At 33.6% G+C, this 22,658-nt stretch overlaps 2 protein-coding genes across 5 annotated transcripts; one reads left to right on the top strand and one right to left on the bottom strand.

Annotated features, from left to right (window-relative positions):
* Positions 1–53: 53 nt before the first annotated feature.
* Positions 54–9,335, bottom strand: LOC110998146 (1-phosphatidylinositol 4,5-bisphosphate phosphodiesterase gamma-1). 2 transcript variants are annotated; one of them, XM_022266622.2, is made up of 12 exons: positions 8,707–9,335; positions 8,138–8,276; positions 7,345–7,507; positions 7,070–7,270; positions 6,696–6,811; positions 5,478–6,408; positions 5,129–5,310; positions 3,952–4,129; positions 3,684–3,749; positions 2,843–3,031; positions 1,888–2,713; positions 54–1,475 (listed from the first exon to the last, which is right to left on the bottom strand). In XM_022266622.2, the coding sequence occupies exons 1-12, from the start codon at positions 9,062–9,064 to the stop codon at positions 1,231–1,233; spliced, it is 3,594 nt and encodes a 1,197-aa protein (XP_022122314.2). In that variant the 5' UTR covers positions 9,065–9,335; the 3' UTR covers positions 54–1,230. The 2 variants fall into 2 exon arrangements, with proteins under 2 accessions (XP_022122314.2, XP_022122315.2); XM_022266623.2 differs by lacking the exon at positions 3,684–3,749.
* Positions 9,336–11,424: 2,089 nt separating this feature from the next.
* LOC110998149 (TGF-beta receptor type-1) lies at positions 11,425–22,575 on the top strand. 3 transcript variants are annotated; one of them, XM_022266627.2, is made up of 9 exons: positions 11,425–11,728; positions 11,930–12,047; positions 13,431–13,549; positions 14,725–14,952; positions 15,047–15,277; positions 15,577–15,744; positions 16,420–16,592; positions 18,012–18,245; positions 18,419–22,575. In XM_022266627.2, the coding sequence occupies exons 1-9, from the start codon at positions 11,629–11,631 to the stop codon at positions 18,542–18,544; spliced, it is 1,497 nt and encodes a 498-aa protein (XP_022122319.1). In that variant the 5' UTR covers positions 11,425–11,628; the 3' UTR covers positions 18,545–22,575. The 3 variants fall into 3 exon arrangements, with proteins under 3 accessions (XP_022122319.1, XP_022122318.1, XP_022122317.1); XM_022266626.2 differs by lacking the exon at positions 13,431–13,549 and adding an exon at positions 12,858–13,009; XM_022266625.2 differs by lacking the exon at positions 13,431–13,549 and adding an exon at positions 12,378–12,532.
* Positions 22,576–22,658: the final 83 nt, after the last annotated feature.

The following is a 22,658-nucleotide window of genomic DNA, read 5'->3' as shown; positions in this document are numbered from 1 at the left end:
ATATATTATATCATAAATGAACCCGCAGCGTTAGAGTAGCAAATAAAAAACACTTATTGATAAATTGTTTATTAAGAATACATACAATAAAACCGGGTACTATATCAAAGATACAGTAGACAAAAGGATAGTATGAAAAAAAATAAATGCAATACATTTGACGGTCACGGCTGTCTAGTCCTTCACCTGGTTTCTAGACAACATATATTTCGAAGCAACACTTCATATAATTTTGACTATAGCGTCTCAGGCTTATAATAGCCACTAGTTTAGAAAGCAGCGATCCTGATTAATTTTTTATTATGTCAGTAACAATCAGTCTACATTTTATTTAGAATTACAATTTAAATAACGTGATCTTAGACCTAAAATAACTTACATAAAAATATTATGCATTTTAGAAAGACTAACATTAGTATATAGTATAATATCGTCTATTATGCAATGGGTTAATACGTAATATATATAACAATAAAACTATTAATACAATCATGTATTTCATATCGCAGAACCAAATATTGCTATAACATAAAAAAATGCGTAGATCACCACTTATATCTAACAAATATACGAATACAGATAATATTTCATTTACATAAACTGTTTAATAGCGCTCTTTTAAGTCATCTTTAGTCTCTTGCCAAAAGAACAAACAAAGGGGTGTCAAAATACTGAAATGGCAACAATTGGGTGGGTTGGTAAGTGAAGAACGGAAATAATCGACAAAGGTAACAGAGCGCCCTAGTGATGACAAGAGAAGTAAGGTTATATAGGTAGGGCGTCAGACAACATAAGAGTATGGAATTGAATTAAACAGCGGGGACAATATGGCGACATTCGGAGGACTTTCTCGAAAGACAAGCCAAGCAAATAATAGTAATGAATTAAAAAAAGTTAAATTCCTGTAATAAATTAAAAAATATATATATTAAATTAAGTTTATTAACAAAATAAAAAACTTGTAAAATGTGATACAAAAAGTATTTTAGTTAAAACGGTTCAAACAGATTATTTTTATGAATATATCGCTATCATCTAACCCGTATACCTTAAAACTTTTATACGTAGTTTTAATAATAATGTGATATATGTGTATTTATATACGTATAAATTTACGTCAAAGTCTAGTTAACAAAAAACTCGATTTAAAAAAAACAGCGGCAATTTCAGAAGTGTAACAATGACTGTATGCATCTAGCACGCAGATATATCAAACGTATTCGAGAATTCCTAACATGTCATGCCTATGTAAATGAGAAGCGAGGATAATTCTAGTTCCTCAGAATAACCATTAGTTAAAGTTACCGATCGGTAACCTGTACGCAGACATTTCAGGGGATATACAGCTTGGCCAACGAAATTGGGATCGCCAAATACATCTTCATCTTGAACGACAAACCTAATTAATGCCAGCTCTGGATTACCAACGACGAATTCACACACATCATTCCATACTGGATTTATTCCGTTATCAGCTGAAATAAATACCATTGTTACAATATTTTTAGATGCCAAGAGATATAAAGGATTTGTATATTTGTGTAAGATTCCCGACGAATAGGGGGCAAGGATCACCTGATGTAAAGCGACACTGTCGTCTATGAATAATATGGACGTCAATGCCAGTCGGTCGCGAGTGCATTGCGGGCTTTAAGAATCGGAACGCTCCTTAAGTAGCACGTGTTCAATTTCGTAATTCCACAAATATCTCAAAAACTAGATCGTTGTATATTACAATTTGGTAAAAACGTTTAGTTCGATTTAGGTATTATTTATTTCGGTTTCTTACATTCAAGAAAATTATTCGCAAAAACATTTTTTTTTAATATTTTACATAAACGCAGAGCTTGTGCTATAAATGTTACTTATGAAGCAGAAAAAACATACCAACAGTCTTGGAGACCAATTTGACGCCGCTGTCATACTCTGCGCCCAATATTTCGACCTCCACAAAGGGGCTCGCTGTTCCTCTGCCCGTTTTGCACAGATGCCTTGCCCCTATCAAACGCAACTTCACCGTCAACGGCCTCACTTTACTCTCAATACACCGTTTGTCGTATGGGGTGTAGTTTTCGTCAAACATATATTCCGGCTTCAAGATATACCCACAGCCACCGTTCTCCTTAAACTTTCCCATATTGATTTGCATCGCTTTGTCGGGTGTTTGATAATTCAGTGCCACCATTTGCGAGCCGGCGTTCCAGAATGGTAATGGGCTATAATTCGACGAGTCGATTCTTTGACCTTTGGGGTAGATTCTGCTAAGCTGAACTGCATGGTATTTCATAAAGAACGCAGTCTCTTGAGAGCACATGAGCCGTTCGGCCTTTGTTTCAGGAAACGATGACATCTCGTTGAAGATGAATCCTTTGTTGCGTATTCTCTCTTGGTTGAATGTTACTGACCGGCAGTAGACTATGAGATCGGACATTTCTTTAGCAATACGCCAGGTTCGTTCCATTTTTCTGTGCTTCAGGGAGCGGGCACTTGCGCTATGGGCCGCTTCCTTTATAGCTGAGAGCCACTCTAGGGCATTCTCTCTGGTCGGTGCGGCCATGTCAAATGGTGCGCACATAGATGGGCTTTGGATGCGAACAATCCATCGCGCGGAACCACTTTCTTCGCCAACAACGAGTTCAACTACGGCGCCCAAAACATCGACGACGCCTTTTTGTAATGCGCCAAGTGCTGCCGATTCATTTTCAAGGCACGCCTAAAAATATCATTGTTGTTAAGTTTAAGAAAAAATACATATGACGTATGTCAGACGTAAACAAATGCTTGCACGTGTACGATGGCGTAAATAATTCACAAATTAAACGAAAACACTTTTGTAACTTACAATATTGGGCAAAGGAACTTCAATCTCTTGCACATAATTAGCGGGGAACCAGTGATGTTTCTTGCCGCCATAGTCTCCACGCCACCAACCTTCATCAGGTTTATCCACATTTGTAATTATCGCGTGTTTACAGAAAGACAATTCGTCGTCCTGTCTAGCTCTATAATCGTATAGGGCTTTCACTGTGATCTGCAAATCAAATGAATTTTAAATATGCGTATTAAATAGTAGGTTAAAGCAACTATATACTACCAAAAGTCCTAACTATTAAACTATTAACTACAGGAAACCTCATCCAAAAATGAAAATCCGTACAAACTTGTGTCTACGCAAGATTTTATCAATAGTAATTTAATAATGTTGACATTTACGTTAATTTTAAATATTAAAAGAATATTTATTCATATAACGAAGCTGTAACTGATTTTCGTTTTTTCGTAATCTAACTATCATTTATGATTCTACCCAACTACATAATTATAAATACCAATATTGGTGATAATTCTGATAAATCTCTAAACTAGATAAAATATTGAACATCTAATTATTTAAAAAAATCAATAAAACTAATTTCGATCTAGTTCTGGTCGATAAGAATTACCACCATGTTTAATCGTTCTAGCTAAAATATTTTTATAAACTACGGCAAGAAGCGTTTGAGTTTTATTAGTTAGTACATAACAAATAAATGCTGCATATATGGCTAATTCCTATCTACCTAATTACCCATAATGTCCTCACCAAAATCGTTAAACCTCACTAAACCGTTTTGCATGTCTGGTGGAAGTGAAGAAGTGTTAGTAATGCAAACAGTATAAATATAACAAATTTCAGCTATTACCTTAGATGGAAACGAGGAAGGATCCATGTAACCTGGTGTGCCATATACAGAGCTATCATCCGGTTCCTAAAATCGATGATATAAAAAATATTCCACTACTTAAAAATATCGATTCTTTCATCAGCAATAACTTTACAGTAAGTACTAATAGTTCAGATAAGTAGGCGCTGGCCTTTCAGAAACATAACAATGAAAATGCAAATAGTGTATGTCTTCAGAAAGATCGACATATCTTTATACATTTATATTAACTGTAAAATCAACTTACAGCAATCAGGCGACGCACAATGTTTTCGCTAATCGGGAAGCAAAGTTTAACCTTCTTGTATAAAGGATTTTTCTCGTAGTAAGATACCAGTTCTACCAGACTCTCAAATTTGACCGTACCAATTGTATACAACCGTCCCTCTTGGCGGATCCTGCAGTGTTTTATCTCCCTTTCCGTCCTAAAATATTGTCACGGCCGTTGACATGTTATTATTATATCTACTACTAATATTATAACGAGCAGGGTCTGATTAACCCTTAGGCTAATTAGGCTGAAGCCCAGGGCGCGACGATCTAGGGGGCGCGGTGAAATCGCTTCTTTGCTAGATCCTATGCATCACCCACTGCATATTTCAACTAGACACCGACACAAAACACTAATATAACTGTGAACTGAATCTACAGGCAGATGGTAGATTTTAGTATCCAAATTAGATGAAGAATCGAAGGTACAAATAATCTGTCAAAAACTAAAAAATCTAAGTAATGATACCAAAATAGATAGTCGCTACGAGAGCGCGGTTATCTTATGTACATAGAATGTGATTTTTTAGAAACTATAGAATTTGAAAAAAAAAATAAAGTTATCGATCAGTCTCTGATAAGGAGCAATGATTTTGTGAAGGTAACATAAAACAGGCAGATGAAGACATTAATAGATAGATATATAGATAGACCTGCGACTGCTTTGTGTTCCGTGTCTGACGAATAAAAAACAATATGTTTAATATATTTATTTTATCTCAAACCTGTAAGTACGCTAACTAGCTACGTACGTAATTCGCTGTTTTGCTGATGATTTCTTTTTCTCTCTATTTTAAGTACCAACATTCTTTGTAATTTTATTTTATTGTGTAATTATCTTATCTTGTTTATGTTTTTAATTGTATTATTTTAATTCCTACTTTTAGCATAACTTATGTTTACATATATTGTCGTACATATTAGATATAGGATTTTATAGAATTATCAGTACATTTCGTAATATGTATGATGTTGTAGACTTAATAAATAAATATAATGGTTAAAGACGCGAGATCGGCAGGAACTACTTTTTTTGTGCTTGACAATAGGTTTATAAGACAGGACAGCTATATAAGAATTACATAAAGAATCATAATAGCTCATTTAAATAATAACACAGTTGGAAGATATGAAAATCTATTTAAATTACATACCTGAAAGTGATTGCATATGAGCCGGGTTCTTTTTCGCTAGGCCTCACAAGAAAAGCGCCATCTGCATTGGCTTTGCGCAATAGTTCCTCTGCTTGGGCCCGTGTGCAATATGGATGGTACCACTCCTTCCCTTCGTGCTTGTTTGGCTGAGGAACCGGCTCTTTTAATGTTATCAAGAACTCCTAAAAATGGCACATATGTATTTATTATACTACATTATTATAAAGCATACACACGTCTATCGCTGTTAGTGCCAACACCAGGCTGATCACATACTTCCCCAAATAAAAATGACCGAAGCAGACGTAGATATGTGTCTGCTCCATACGATTCAGTAACTATAACTTACTTGGCTACGTAGAGGATGCGTTCTGTAATGAGTTATCAAGCTGTACAAACTGTCGAAACAAACGGAATCGATCAAATAATACTTTGTCAACCCTCTCTCTTGCTTCAACTTTATACGGCAGTGGTTGACTTTGCCTTGTCTCCAAAACGAAAGGCAGTAGTCTCCAACAAATGTTACACTTTCCCTAACAAGAAATGTGCCATCGCCTAGATGAGAATGCGCCCTCAAGAGATCCTCCGCCTCTTGCCTATTTCCAGCTAATTTGCCGTGGAACCAGCATTCACTAAAGTGTAGTTCGTCTGGTGGTATACCGGTCGTTTCACTCTCATGTTCACCGTCACTGTCTATATCCGCTTCCCCTGGGGTACTGTAATGCTCTGTATAATACAGTTTGCTCTCGGTAAGAACAAAAGCGTGAGGATTCCATTCCTTGTCAACGGGATCTTCGAGAAGAAGAATTCCATTTTTGATCGTATTTCTCAGATCAAGATCTTTTCCTTCCTCTTGACGTACTGCAAATGAATTCTCTTCAGCACCTTCAGGGAGTTTTTTGTGTTTTAAAATAATTTTCCTCCTCAAGTCATGCGGCGAGGGTAGGCAGGTCTCATTCTTTTCAACTGGATGTACTATAAGCATATCCCGAAAAACATCTTGGAATGCGCTCGCCATTCGTCGTTGCTGTGGTAATGAGCAATTGTCTTCTATTGACAATATCAGTGGATAATCCGAAGTGATAAAAGCGTGCTCTTTTATTGTTTTAAGTACATCAATGAATCTTATTTTGGTCGTGAGAGTATGACCGTGATATATAAAGGGCGTTCCGTCTGGACCGTCCCAGCAATCTAACTCAATACACCGACAACCATACCTCAGACAACGAGCATACGCTTCAACGGAGGATTCACTTGAAAACTGATCTCCAGTCAGATAGCTGCAAATAATTTAACACATGAAGCTATAAAAACAACAGACACATTTAAACATAAAATTTTCTTTTCTAACATTACCCTACCACAAATTTGTATCTGTATCTCGATAATTTTTAAACCAATTAGGTAATTAACATGTCAATAATTTTTCGTTTCACCGAAATACGAATTAAGCTGCGGAATCGGTTACCAATTCAAATATTAAAATTGAAAGAATTTCATCAAAATGGTAAACATTTGATAAATAATATTTATTCACAGACTCGAGCCAAACGCATAAGTGACGTACGTGTTATGAGATGACGAAATCCAATAGTGTGCAAGGGGTCTAGTCATGTCCTGCGTGACCAAGTTATGTGCACTGTCCCAAACAGTATTTTGTTTGGAAAACAACATTTCGATGAACTGTGGAAAAAATATCCTTACATTTTTAAAATAATCAATCTTAACGTCTTATTTGGAGTCTACGCAACAACGTAACCAACTTTATAGACATTGGAGGTTCTACGTCCCTTTGATTAAACGAAAACCTGATAATTAAACTGATGGCAATCTGTGTCTATATTTTTATGAAAACATCACACAAAAACACCAATTTAAATAAAATGCTAACATTGCAAATGGTGGTTTTGACACATATGAAATGGTTTCATGTAAACTTACTTCATGAACTGTAAAATATGGTTCATGTACGTCCCTCTGGGGGTCTCTAAGATATTCCCTCATAAATTGCGACGTGAATCTCTCGTCTTCACCAAGCCTGTCATATTGCTCAACAAGAAGAAATCGTTGAAATTCATGAAGTGATATTGTGGTATTATTGGCACAATATATGGAATACTTATTGAATACATCAGTAACATTCTGTAGGAAAAAATGTTTTTATTTATATGTAATTTTTTTATATATTTATATAATAGATAAATTAAGTGTCTTACATGTTCATCAAATATCAACTTGTGGTAAAGAATAGAAAAGTCATCAAAACCAATCTCTCCCTTCTTGTTTGTGTCAACTTCTTGAAAAATATCCCTTAGTTTGCTTGTTGATATTTTGCAATTAATTCTTGGCAGAAATGCTTTAACTTCTTTAAGAGTGATTCTAAACATTATAACAGAAATCAAAAAGATTAAAATTTATAAATTATTCGAAATATACACCCATCTAAAGTTCAAGTAATTTTAATGACCAATATGTAAGTATGTATATAAACATACTTTAAAAAATTCTATATTCTATTTTAAAGCCATGCCTGTAGGATTTGAAGATACTGACCACTAAAGATAGCTCAACATACAAAATAAATTAATCTTGGAATCTTATTAAGTTACTACAAGAACGGTAAGTGTAGCTATGTAAATTTAAGTGATTGGTAAATTACTTGGCTTGGGCCTATTTATAACATAGACCTCTTTTTAATCTAAGACATCACCTTGTAATAGGAATTAAAAATCAACAAATGCATATGCCATAATACAAAGAAATCAAAATGGAAAAAAATTGTTATGTGCTCATATATAAAATTGTATCTCTGATAATAATTTGTACACCAACATTATTTTTAACTAAAGAAATAATATATATATAGAGCTCAATTTACAAACCAAATTTAATCTACTCTGCATAAATAAAGAAAGTAGAAATTAAAAAAAATTACTAATTGACTGCAAACAAAGAAATATTTTGTAAAATATATATTACGACAATGCACAACAATGTTACCACGCTTACTTTTCATGAGGATTTTCAATCATATAGAATTCTTTTCTTAGCCACCTTTCAATTTGCAATGGATATGACGCACTTACTGCTTCCTCAATAAGGAATCTTATTCCCTTTATCCAAGCTTCAACCTCTTTATCCGTCTGAGCTAAAATGTAAACAACCTAATTTGAATTTCAAAACAGTATATTTGCCAAGAGGCAAACTCATACAATTGCATTCATAACCTTGACCATGCAAAATAGGAAATTTTATGTTAGGAATTCTTAAAAGATTTAGTTTTATTAACAGAACAAACCGATTTTGCTAAAAATAGGCAGGTAAGCAATTTTCACTTAACCTAAGTTGACTATAGGTATAATATGACAATATACCTGACCTATGTGGATTTGGTACGAAGGTTAGATTAATATACGTTAGACTAGGCCTACTTCTACTCCTAGAACAGTCTCAAAATTTGATATTAACTAAATTAAATTTAGGGCAGCTAAGTCAATAAGTTTAAGGAGTGGTAAGGAGATTATTTTTTTTGTAATATAATACAAATTTTTAATTGAATAATCTATATATTTTCTCACCTGAAAAAGATGCCGACCGCAATTTGAATTCCGATCCATAGTAAATTGTGAAACATTTAGAATTCTCTAGTCTTTTTGTTTCCTCTGGCCATCTCTCAAAATCTTTTGATGATTTACCAATTCTTACTTCTTTTATATCACGTATGTCCAAAGCACCGTCATAAGCATGCCTCTGTGTTGATCCACTTCTGACCCAAATCACTTGATGTGTTTCGCGACGCACTAAAAGAGTACGTCGTTCGGGTCGTTTTCGCGGAAAAAATTTAAAGACATTAGAACCCCGTTCGATATACGAAATTAGCTGATCAGCTTCATGTATGAGTCTATCATTAACCCCATCGTAACAGACAGAATTCATTGCACTTCCTTTCTCAGTCAACTATAGCTACGAAAATTCAAGACTGAACTGAATACGATCTACATGGGACTGTACAGCATGTTACACACTCATATGCTGTATATATTACTGTAACCCTATCGAATAACTACGAATAATAAATTTGTTTTATATCTTGTAGGATACATCTCACCGACGTAGAAAATATTAATAAAAACTAATGTAATCTTTATAATGTACTGAAGAAATACAATGAAAATTGAAAACTGCTATTAGATCGTAGAATCGTGAATTACTGTGCCAAATGTCAAACGTCAACTGTCATTCAGAGTATTGAACGCGGGCCGCAGTTTCTTGGCATGCATAATGAATAATTAATTTAAAACAAATTAAATTAAATTAATTAAAAAAAAATTAAATACAAATTTTTAAAAGCAAAGTATTGCCCCTCGAGTTCCTTTTCAACCCATTTTCTCATTAATGTAGTCAGGGCATATGTCCCAAAATGAGTTTTGTTTTGCACGTAATTTAACAGGGGGGTACCACACGCGCCCGCGGTGGAGAATCCCCTTCTGGGCGTCAATCACCGGGACACTCTGCACCCGGTGGTGACGCACAGGCTGCCCTTCGCATTCTGGCAATTCTGCGTTCAATAAAAATAAAAATAGTCTGTGTCTCGGGCAAACGGAAGAACTTACCGAAGGCACGCTCGCAGTGGACTTTACCAATGTTATGGGGCTCAATTCAAACCTAAACTTGGTTCAATTTTACCTTGAAACTGCGAAGCCGATCTTATTCTTCCTTACTGAGACTCAGATATCCTCCCCGGCTGATACTTCTTACCTCTCCTACCCGGGGTACAAATTGGAAAATTCATTTGTGCCGCGGGCGGGAGTTTACGTTAGAGAGGATATCTGTTCTCGTTGCCTCGGGACGCCTGAAGGAAGGGACCTATCTAACCTCTGGCTCCGCGTATAGGTCCCATAGCGAAGAAATATAAGAATAGAAATGACAAAACTGACCGACTCATCGAGCACATTCAAATGGCTACAGATTCCCTGCTCGAAAGGGTTCCTACCGCTGAAATCGTGATAGTTGGCGATTTCAACGCCCACCACGCCGAATGGCTAAGCTCTGAAACCACCGATCACGCGGGAAGATCCTTTCACGACTTTGCTTTAGCCTACGACCTGACACAAATGGTTCGAATCGTTGACGACCAATCTCTCTCCAGGCGGCTTGATCCTTTGGCGTTGCGTATTCTACGACATTTATCATGGAGAGTGTTCAGAGGAGTTGTTAGGATTTATACCTGTAGCTGAGTTTCATTAAATCTTATGTTATTTTGTTGATTTACAAATAATTTTGCTCATCGCATATTTTTATAGACTCACGATGTATAAAATGTAGTTCTGACCCGAAGAGTTTCATATAATCATAACAAAGTATGCAAATATCTTAAGATTTCTTGCTTATTGTTAACAAAACATGCAAATCACCTATGCCAAATTTACATACAATTATACTCTTAATATTACGTACAATAATACTCTCGCCTCAACAAACGATTATTATTTAGTATTGAATGATTATAACGAGTAAGCGAATTAAACATTCATTTTTGATATCTTAATTCTTACGTTAAATATAAACTAACATTAATATAATTGAAAAAATACCTACAAATATTAGTTTTTGCTAAAACAATTATGCGTCACGCAACAGCCAACTAAATTAACCAAATATATAAGATAGATATAAGACCGAAAAAATTAACAGTTTCACCTGTTAAACTAATTGTAAAGATTAGACTTTATTATATACTAGAAAAGAGATAGGATTATATAGGATACAGAAAGCACCATTATCCCTTATGGTCCTCTATGCCTTCCTTCTAAAGTTTTTTAATGGTTATATGAGTAGAAGGTTTGGCATTAGGCCTTAAATATTATCTAGATAGTCTTTAAACTAGGGATACATTTGAAAAAATTCCTCGTGGCGGCGAGCGCACGACGCTTACTTTTGGTATTTTCATTTTACAAAAGGTATCGTTGATTTTAAATGATTTGGTGCGCCCACCCCTCAAGTCACGTGACGAAGCGCGAGGTAATATCATTCCTATACAAATTTATTTGAGGGTCACGCCTTTCGCAAAGGCATTTCAAGCACCATGTGCTGTTGAGTGTTAAATATTATAATTTTCAAACCAACTTTAAAAAAACTAAAGTAGAGGTCATCAATTCGATATTTTTTAAATATTCATAGCTACATGTTTACACCACAACACATAATATAAATTCTTGTGAAAAAATCGATGACTTCCATGTTAATTGTCAATTATTTGTCTAGAATGTGTCAGTGTAGCAATTACAAATATTCTGTGGTTTTTGTAAAATTATCAATAATTACGTCCTACACTGATAATCTGATGTAGGTTTTTCTCATTTAATACTATTAAAATTTATTTCAAGCACACATTAATTTCATCCAAAAAAGAACAAAATGAATAAAATACTACCCATACTATCAAATAGCTGCCTAACTTAGGAGATTAGTGTTTATCAGCGTGAAACATTCCATTTGAAATGTTTATGTCGAAAACTATAATCATGGACCTGTTACATGGGAGGAGGTGGTTTTTAATCCTAATTATAGCTTTCAGTCAAAAAATCCACAAAATAAATGGTAAGTACAGTTCCTTTTATGTGATTGTGTTAAGGCGTCTTTTGCCCATACATATAACTATATCTATATTCTTAGATTAGACAATGGGTCCTTCCAAAAACATCAGTTCCATATAATTTCTCAAAAATTAAAACTAAAGAAAATGTTATTCATATACACACTGTGTTGATGAAATAAAAACAATGACTTCCTTGTTGTTAGGTCTCAAGTGCTACTGCAATGTTGAAAGTTCAAGCTGTCCAAACTCAACATGTGAAACTGATGGATTTTGTTATGCATCAACCATGATTGAACATGGAGTTCAAAAGTATACCTACCAGTGAGTAAACATTGTTATATTATATTGGGAAATATGTGCACTCATAACAAATGAGACACATGCAGCTTACGTTACACAGAATAATTTTCTTATATTTAAATAATTTCTTAATATTTAAAATGGGTATCAACATTTATTGGGACTTTTTATGGAAACATTACAAAATAGTGCATTTATTACTTATTTGTAATAGTAATTAAATCTTGTTGTAGAAAGCTGTTTAGTTATTATTCTAATTGGCAAAAGATCAACACAAATTTCACTTTTGTTAGGATGTTCATTTTTAATCTAGTTTCAACATTTAATCAATGTCAAATCATTGATGTGTAGAGAGGTGGCCTTAAACTGTTTGAAAGGCAAAGCCTTCCCACCTGTCTATCCAATGATATGCAGAGGTTCAAGAAATTATTGCTGTACAAAAGATTTCTGCAACTCTGATGAGAGTTACCGAGAAAAATTTTCAAATGTACTCCATGACTCAACGGGTAAGACATTCTACGCACTTGTGGGAGTGTGGAAATTTACTGGCAGACATACATTTTTGAGTTGTTTGTTGTAATTATAGAAGCATAACGCATATTTGCCTTGTCTTCTATTATCTGAGTTTTGTGTTGAGATGCCAATATTCTAACAAACATGCTTTTTGACTTAGGATTTTGAATATATATCAACTAAGAATGTCTGGCCCACAAATTTACAGTTAATTAGTATGTTCCGAATGATTTGTAATTTTAACAACAGTATTTTTGAGTGTGCATTGGTTTTGCTTTAACATACTAAACATGTATGGTGGTTCCACTTGTGGTGCAGCTGTATCGAGCTGAAAGCTTTGATACCCATCGAGCACCCCTTCAGTTGCTCTACAACAAGAACTCGAAATGAATCTGTGGTGATACAATGTTGTAATTCTCATGACTTGTGCAATCAAGAGCTACACCTGGAGATACAGTCAAAGCCACCAGGTAGGCGTGGAGTTGAGGTAGTGCACACACTGTGCTGCTCATTTTGCAATCAGCTTGCTATTCTTATTAATACAGTAGGTGTAGCATTTTGTTGAGTAATGAAAGATGTTGAAAATGGTTTTCGGGAAATCTATGTTCTTGTATTTAAGCCCTCTTATTTTTTTTCACTAAAAAACATTGTTGGTGACATGCTTAAAGGTCCATTTCCTGCAAATTTGCTACGCCTACATTAATATTTTCTTCTGCGCGTAGATACGACGTTGAATCGACTCGCCTAGGGCTTGGTTTTGACCGCACAGCAGCATGGCTGATTGATTTTGTTTTATATTAATTTTACTAATTATTTTCTTCTAATAGTCTACCGGCCATGATCACCGCATAGTTTTGAATATGTAAATTAACGTATTCATTTATGGTATAGATGTTGGCACCAAGACACGATATTCCCTCCAGGAGATAGACCTATTTGGTGTCGTGAGGACGAATCTTCCGATATATTTTGCTGCTCAACGGACTTCTGTAATAGTGAATTCTTTCCAGGTATGGAATTGCTAGAATTGTTTCGTCCGGGACTCCTATTGGGGTAGCTTTGTACTGTTATGTCTTCGTAAGCATTGTTGGTGCAAACAAGATGAATGTTCAATTAAAACTCATCATTACTGTGCCATTATTTATTTATTCCTGAAAGTATAGCGTCATTAAACGACATGCAATTTCATCGCATGAGATATATTACATATTTAGTACTGCGCATTCAATATTCTAATTTGGGATATTAATAAGGATTTCCCTAATAGTAAACAATCTTGGTGCCCATATGTAAAAGAAAAAATAAACATAGTTAAAGATATACAATATGAGTAAAAGGAGAAATGTGTGCAGAATAAATTTACTTAATATCGTTAAAAATAATCATTTTCCAAACATTTAAATCCAAAACCAGAAAATCACGGCGATTCATTTTTTTTCATTATACCTAATTTTTATTTACATTTCATGGCAGTTTATTTAAAGACAAAAGACCGAATGCAGTCGAGAAAATGCAGCAGGTAACCGTTTCAATCGTGCATTATTCGATTTGTCTTGTTTCTTGTGGGAAATAATAAAATCGTGAGTGATCATATGCCGGTTATTCTTTATTTTAAGCATGACTTTAAATTGTTTACTAACGTTGGCACTATTTTATGGCATTGCATTTCTGACTGTTTTTAATTTGGACTTCTTCATATCCTAATACTAATGCTTGAATTTAGGTGTATATAGTAATTTACATTTTAAAAAATCGTATCATCTGTTAAGCATGTTATGGTGAATGATATGATGATAATGATGAAAGTTTTCGTTTCAAATTATTAATCTTAATCTATCCCAAATATGTTTGTATATAAATTTGTTAATGGTGATGGGTATTTTTAAGATTATGTTTGAGGGACCGGTATTAAAGGAAAAAAAGTGAAAAGGTTTTTGTGTATTTGTTTGCTTATATGGTCGTCCTAAATATTTTACGAAGTTGTGACTAAAGTTTATTTATTTTCAAGAACCCGTAGTAATGTATTCATTATAAATATGGAGCGGGACAGACTGAATAAAAGAGTTTGTCCCAATGTCTGAGTATGTCAAAATAAATTAGAATACCTTTATGTTGTACTTGCTTTAAAACGGAATTCACTTTAATAAATTACTTGTTTATTCTGACGGAAATTGTGAAACAAAAGCAACAGAGACGTCAGCAACAGCATGGCAAGTAATACCTTGGATAATGGGTCTTACGGTGCTTGGAATATGTGGAGCAATCAGCGTTTGGTTGATCAAGAGACCTGCTCGGAAGGGCCATTCGCTGCCCCCATACACACCCGAAGATTCCTATTGTGACCCCCGTCATCCAATGATCAAAACAACCATTCGTGATATGATCGAACTAACGACGTCTGGATCCGGATCAGGTATATTCGATTTATTTTTAAATTCATTAGTCAGTGCAATGTTGAGCTTTTAATAAGTTTTGATATTATCAAAAGGTTATTCAACTGGTTTTAGGCCTACCGCTACTAGTTCAGCGCTCGATCGCAAGGCAAATTCAATTGATGGATATAATCGGTAAAGGCCGGTTTGGTGAGGTCTGGCGAGGACGATGGCGTGGGGAAAACGTTGCCGTTAAGATTTTCTCTTCACGGGAAGAATGCTCTTGGTTTCGCGAAGCAGAGATTTACCAGACGGTTATGTTGCGTCACGAGAACATTCTCGGATTCATAGCAGCTGATAATAAAGGTATGTTTTAAGTGTAATGTCATTTGTAAATTTCAATAATGACATTTTCAGGGTAACGCGTTAATACTATTTAAACATTTTAGTATTGCGGAACTGCCCCTGCAACTTATTACTCTGTATAGATTGCAAGCTCGCGGAATGTAATGTGAGTGTCAGGTGTCAATGTATTGATATTGGCCAAGTGTATTTTTTGGATGTTTCCACTATGTTGTATGCTATTTCACCGCGCCTATTGACGGAGTTATATAGCTTTAAAATTTGATGTTAACGGGATGTCACATAATTTTATTGATTTACAGACAATGGTACTTGGACCCAACTATGGTTAATAACTGATTATCATGAGAATGGTTCGTTGTTTGACTTTCTAACTCTCCGGACCATTGACTCCAACACACTAGTAACTATGGCTCTATCCATTGCAACTGGACTAGCACATCTACACATGGATATTGTTGGAACTAAAGGTAAATTTCATAAGATTAGATAATAAGATTGAAATATATATGTCTCCATTTAGATCTAGTTTTTGATGTTGAAAAACCCAATAAGATCGAATACATATTTGCCGTTTTGAAACGTTCGCTTTGTTAACGCGCGCTATAAGATACAGAAGCAGCGATTTTGTTGTACATTCGAACACCCGCTGTCCTAAGATGCGGACGCACGTTGGCAGAAAACGATCATTTTGATACGCATTGGGCATATAAAAGTCCCGATTATAAAAATAAAGTTTTAAGAAAATGAAGTTGAACGGAGATGGAGAGGAAATTTATCATGTATCTGATAATAGGTTGGTCGCGATTTTCCAGATGTGTACTCGCCCTACCAACGCGCGTCAAACGCAACACCGAGCGCCAATGTGTACTCGGTCCTTTATATATTTTAAATACAGGCTTTGTGTTCTTTTTTGTATTTTTAGGTGGACTCAGTTGCTTTTAGCAAAGTCAGTAGTCAGTATTGCTTGATTGTTGCATAATTAAATAAGTATAACATAAACAAAATTGTTTACGTTTAATAATGATTTTTGGCCAGGGTTCGAACTAGAATCGGTCGCTTAGCCACCAGTCTTGGTTAACTATTTTGTATTCCTCATGTTTATTACAAATTCGCAGGACAGCACATAAGTAAATATGTTTCAGGCAAGCCGGCGATCGCTCATCGTGATTTGAAATCTAAAAATATTCTGGTGAAAAGTAATCTAACTTGCGTAATCGGAGATTTGGGGCTGGCTGTGCGACATAATGTGGCCAGTGATTCCGTGGATGTCCCATCGACTAATCGGGTCGGCACCAAGCGATATATGGCACCAGAGGTGAGAATATTTTTAAATTAATCAAAAGCATCTGCTTGCTCATCTGCACTCTTTAAAATTTAAAGGCATTGGCGATTGCGATTTAATTAAGTTTTATCAAATTTAATCTATCTAATGCTGACTTTGTTCACCTCTTTTATCATGTAACATTTTATTTTTGCAATAAAAAAATCAATGTATATTATATTATAGAACATTATATTTTATTGTATTTTACGAATTAAGTATAACTGAAAACGCCTTGGCAAAAGTTTTATTATCGAACTGAAATATGATCAGCTGTCATTCGAGTTGCGACTGCATTGCATTTACCCGTACTAACATAAAATGAATCCTCAATTATGTAAATCCTCCAAAATTGAGGGTTTCGTCGTTCGCAACTGCAATGCTTTCAAAAATTCAGCAATGTGTTGCTGTATACAATGCTCTTGTGCGAAATATTCTGGGATACTGTAGTGTCGTGTGGAACCCCCATTATGTAGTCCACAGAAAAAGTATGGAGGGCGTGCAAAATCTTTTTCTTTGGCACTTTATTTTAAAGGCAAACTTGAAAAAAACCCATAGTATAGTGATCGTCTTTAGCACTATAACTTACATTTCTTGTCAAAGGGATCTGCTAGATGCTGTATTTTTATATTTTTCATCATTATTTTGGACTCACCTAATATATATATGTTTAAATTTCTGTAATTAGAGATAAACAGAAAAGATTTTTTCATTTAGATTATGTTTTTTACGTTTACGAAGCGCACTTATGTGGGTGTATTTTTTTGGTTGCCCTTACTATGCATAAAACGCCTAAATTGATTAAAAACAAAGAACCCTTTGTTTCTAATAATTTTATAATATCTCTGCAAACTTTTGAATACCACACACGGTTATTATTTGTAAAACTAGTTTTTTTGTTATGGTTATAAATAAATAATAATTCACATCACCCCTCAATGATGTATGTGGCATGTATTAAAAGATATATGTGTAAGATGTCACTTTCTCAATATTTATTAACATACACGTTTTATAAGCGAATGTTTTTGTTAAGGGTGACCCTATGTTAAACATATTGAAATTTGCAGTGCACGTACCAACCGATGCGAAGTATGTTATTGATTTAAAGGCCACAGGAAATTTCCTTTTGAGAAAATTTATATATTTATGAATCGATTGCGTCAATTGTTTACGAATACATCGCCACAAAGGCCATCTCAGTTATTATTAAATATGTATTTATAGCATTGAAGTGGCGCAATTTCTTGTTTACCAAGCTTACAATGAATAACTTACGAATTATCTACATACATCCATCTTATATACAATTTATTTCGTAAATATACGATGATAAATGTTCAGTTATGATTTCTCTTGTAGTTCATGAATTATTACTTGTGATGTTGAAATTTTTTTGTTTATTTATTGTAGGTCTTGGACGAGAGTATGGACGCTCGTCAATTTGATCCTTACAAGCGCTCAGACGTATATTCTTTCGGTCTGGTTGTATGGGAAATGGCACGGCGATGTGGCAGTATGCCTGAAGAATATCAACCACCATATTATGACTGTGTTTCACCCGATCCAGCTTTGGAAGATATGAGGCGAGTGGTCTGCATTGAAAAGAGACGACCGACGGTGCCTAATCGGTGGCAATCAGATCCGGTAAGGAAAAATACACACACACATGCATACACTTCTTATATGTGTACTAATTACATGATTTTTTCTTAATTATAAGACTTTGCGATTTCTTTAGTAATCAGGATTCAATCAAAGCGAAATGCATTGTAATATAGCATGGTTTGGAAATGTAATGCGTAAGGCATAATTTTCAGGTCTTGTCTGCAATATCTAAAGTCATGAAAGAGTGTTGGTACCAAAACCCAGCTGCTCGGTTGACAGCCCTCAGAATAAAGAAAACATTAGCAAACATCGGTACTGCTGACCATATCAAACTGTAGGCATTATGTCGGGAATATAATTTTTATTCGAGTCCAACTTCTAACCGTCCGATCACATTTGTGAGTCAACTTTCATACAATCGAATATATTATATTACGGTGGTTTCACTGTTATCGTAATCGATTCGAAACAATATTATATTCCCCGAAAATAGGACCTTCAATAATACTGACCATTGTGTAATTTAGATTAGGTGTACCTAAGCAATACATAATTAGTGGCTTTTATTCTATATAGAATGTGATTTCCATGTGTAATTTATCTTATCCATAATGGGTAGCTTATCATACTGTTATGTACAAAAAATATTAAAATCGTTTTCGGCGCTTTACGCAAAACGTACTTTTTTAGATTTGATAGATTCTATCAGCTTTATATTTGTAAATAAGTTATAGGTGCTTCTGTTGATATTAGTTGTACAACTTTTAATATTGTTAATTGATGGTTGACATGTATTATTGGAGGTGACTCTTAGGAACAACTTGGCTTCGAAGTCCACCCTTTTGTTATGTAGATAAAAGCTGCTATTAGAAAAAATATGTACTCACAGTTAGATCTATTCTTACTGACAGGGTAAAATGTTAAAAAAAAAGTTCAAAATAAGTAAACAGGAGTTGTGATACTTGATAGAAATTGTTAGTATTTTGACCACATTTAAATTGGCATTAGGTAATATGAGAGAGTGGATTTCGAAGCTGATAAGCTCGAATTGTCCGCCTCGTCGTCTCTCCTTATCCTACCTCTTAGATTATAATCGAATAATATCACGAGCCCGTTTTATTCTCTTAGCTTAATGTGCTAACATATTCCAATAATAGTTTAGTTTTTATATATAGAAAAGGGGGCAAACGATGTTACGTGTTCCGCGGCCCATGGACATCAATTCTAGAAGGTTCGTGAATGCGTTCACAGACTTAAGTATAAACAGAAAATAAATTGATTCATAATGCGTTTGACATAGGCTTAGATTTTTCTTTATATTATAAGCTGCCTTATATAAAATGTAAAGAGCTATTAGAGTAAATTTTAAACAATTGCATTTTTTATTGTATCTTCGATTGTGACTTAGAAAAGTTTACATAAAACGGGCTTCAGAAGGAGCATTTATTATATTAACATGTTGTGTATGATCTATACGTTATAGTGATATTTTTTGTTACCATGGGTATGTATATTTAGGTATATATAGTTTTTGACTCCAATTATTCATACTTCTCTAATTAAGTTTCGTATAAAATATCATTTCACATTTTTCGATATAGTTGTATTTTTTATTAAGGGTTTCACCGTATTTTTATAGAATAAAGCAACCGCGAGCGAGCTCTAGTTTCGAAACTAGCAATTATTAGTGTTTATGATAAATTTTCCATAAAATTGTTGGTGGGTTAGAATGAGCGGTTGCTTTATATCAACACCACACGAAAATTTCATGGCAATACTGGCATTAATTTAAAGCTATTTTTCAAAAGTCATTTATCTATATTTTGTTTAAAATTAGGTATAGGACTTACTAAAGAGAGTTCTACCGTTTTATTGTTAATTAGTTAATCGCTTCATGAAATAATTCAAATTCTATTGACAATCACTTAATCAGTGATGGAGGTAAATTGGAGATTATATTTATCTATTTCTTTATATATAAAAAAACTTTTATTTATCCCAACTGTTTAATGCAAGACAAATTGAAATATATAAGTTCAATGAATTAAAAAAAATGCTACAGTAAAGAATATAATCTCCTATTTCCCAGGATTATATTTGAAACACATATTTATCATAACGTTATGGCGTGTTAAACTAATAAAGACTTAAAATTAAATCGTAGGTCATATTTTTACCTTATTTTTTAATATGCAATTGTCACATTTAGGGTTAAAATTCGCAATTTTGTCATAAGAAAACATAAGTTAATAGTTTTAAGGTCAATAAGGTTTCATATATAGTTATATAGTAGTAGATATAGTTTGACATTAAGCATATATTTTTTATTAACTTTTCATTTGCCCTGTTTCATGTAATAAGTATATCTTGATACATATATTCCCAGCGGAAGGTGAAGGTTATTCAGGATATCCTTGAGCGATAAAATATGTAACAACGTAGTTCGAAAACCGGGTGCAGATAAACAAGAATAATAAGAAATAATGCGTCTTTATTGCACCGAAGCGTATAATCTTGTTTATCCAGATTTGTGTTTCGTTCGTTTTTTAAATTTGTATATATCATGTAGTACTACTGTTGCGATAGAATATAATTTTTATAGTATTTTATTCGTTTTAAGATTACTTGCTAAAGTACGTGCGTCTTATCTATTACTTTAAGCCACATTTTAGAAGCTTTTATAACTAGTTTAGTATTTTCGTAATAATTGTAACGACGTGAGCTACTAGTTAGTAGATTTTGCGTGCTTTATTATAGCCATGTACACCACCATTAATACCGACTGTTCATCTACTGCAGTAAATACTGTCATATTTTTATATACTACGTTGTTCTAGTGCAATAGAAACGAAATTGTGCAATATTCTTTGTGTGCTTATAGGCAAACATTCAAAATATTTAAAAGGAATTGTTCACAAATGTTAAATTTCAATTACATAATTACTGTTTACAATTTATGTACATGTGCGTTTGACGGTCTGTGGAAAAAAAACCATTCACATTGCAATATATAGACTGACTAGATACAGCTAACAGGACGTGATAAAAGTAATCGCAAACAAGCATTAGTGTAACCTGACTGATTTTCATACTGGTCGAATGTTCTAGAAGTCTAATGCATAATAAAAGACACCAAATTTAACTTCAGCAAATTGTAAGGGCTTCGACGCTATCAAGAAAAACTAATAAACTCGCTTCTTAAAGTCCTCGCTGAAATAATCAAATAATCTTCCAGATAAGACTGTAAAGTGTACAGACATGAAAAATATTTAAATTTGAAGATTTTTAGATTCACGCTTTAACAGCGCTTGATTTGATATTTTTATAAAGAAGTTAAGAATTATACCTAAATTTTATATGAATACAAAATTTTACCTGATTGAGCAATACTATAATAGTGATAATTTTCACCGTGTCTTGAAATTAATGAAATAAAGTAAACAAATACTAAGGTACCTATATTATATTTATATATTAATTAAGGTAGTTGCGTAGATTGTAGTATTTATATGATAAAAGTTTTATACCTTTTTGACCGGTTTTCGGTTATGTAATTTTTACATTTGTAAATATCATACAATTAATTTTGCAATTTATAAGATTTTGCTTAAGTCATTTGTCGCTTTATACAGTTATTAATGTATTCTTTTTATGTAATTAAGTTATTTGTTCATAAATATCAATTGCATTTGTAACTCAAATGGTGAGGAGGTAAAAAATGAGAAATGTGGTGCAATTGAAATTTAGCAAGTCATTGCTAACAAATACAGTTTCAGTACCGCTAATTCTCATAAACCGACATAAATTGTGTATATTATTTTATAAGAACTATATTATATATTATGTGTCAGGTATAACTATAAGTGATAATTAAGTTTTGTTTCTTTAAATAATTGTGAATTAGTTATTTCCATACAATGTAGTTTTCATCCTGAAGAAACTTGTTTTTATTGTTGTATAATATAGTTATTGGAATTATAATTTAGTAGAGCACTCTTCATAAAGACAAAGGCGACCCATTTAAAGATTTTCTTGATGTATGAGAAATTGATAAATCAACCTCAAAATTTAAAGTACAAGAATAACTCATTTTATTATACATTCAGAATAATGTCTGACAAAAGAACATTAAATTTTGTGTTCATATGTAAAGTGGTCGCAATGGATGTTTGTAAATGTTAGACAAGTAATACCAAGAAAGTACAAGGTGACAGCAATAATTATGTGTGAAAAATTAATGAACCATATCACATGTTCATAAGGAATCCATTGATTCGGAATAACTGATTATGTGTACATAATATAAAATTATGTTCTTATTGATTGTTTATGGAGTGGTTTTCATTAAATAGACAAGTGTTTTTATAAACTAATTTTTTTTATTTATGCTTTTTCTGAATATAGGTACATATTGAAGTAATTTAAAGGTGAACCAGAAATACTTCTAAAGTT

Source organism: Pieris rapae, chromosome Z (genome assembly GCF_905147795.1).
Source record: "Pieris rapae chromosome Z, ilPieRapa1.1, whole genome shotgun sequence".
In the NCBI taxonomy this organism is placed as follows: Eukaryota; Metazoa; Arthropoda; class Insecta; order Lepidoptera; family Pieridae; genus Pieris; species Pieris rapae.
The sequence above is the reverse complement of the archived record's forward strand: the minus strand, read 5'-3'. Positions and strand labels throughout refer to the sequence as shown.

Coding starts and splice junctions, on each gene's coding strand:
- LOC110998146 (XM_022266622.2), bottom strand. CDS start 9,064: ATGAATTCTGTCTGTTACGATGGGGTTAATGATAGACTCATACATGAA. Junction 6,812..7,069: donor CATATTTTACAGTTCATGAA/GTAAGTTTACAT, acceptor TTTTTTCCACAG/TTCATCGAAATGTTGTTTTC. Junction 4,130..5,128: donor TCATATGCAATCACTTTCAG/GTATGTAATTTA, acceptor ACAATATTTTAG/GACGGAAAGGGAGATAAAAC.
- LOC110998149 (XM_022266625.2), top strand. CDS start 11,629: ATGTTTATGTCGAAAACTATAATCATGGACCTGTTACATGGGAGGAGG. Junction 11,729..11,929: donor AAAAATCCACAAAATAAATG/GTAAGTACAGTT, acceptor CCTTGTTGTTAG/GTCTCAAGTGCTACTGCAAT. Junction 15,745..16,419: donor GGATATTGTTGGAACTAAAG/GTAAATTTCATA, acceptor AATATGTTTCAG/GCAAGCCGGCGATCGCTCAT.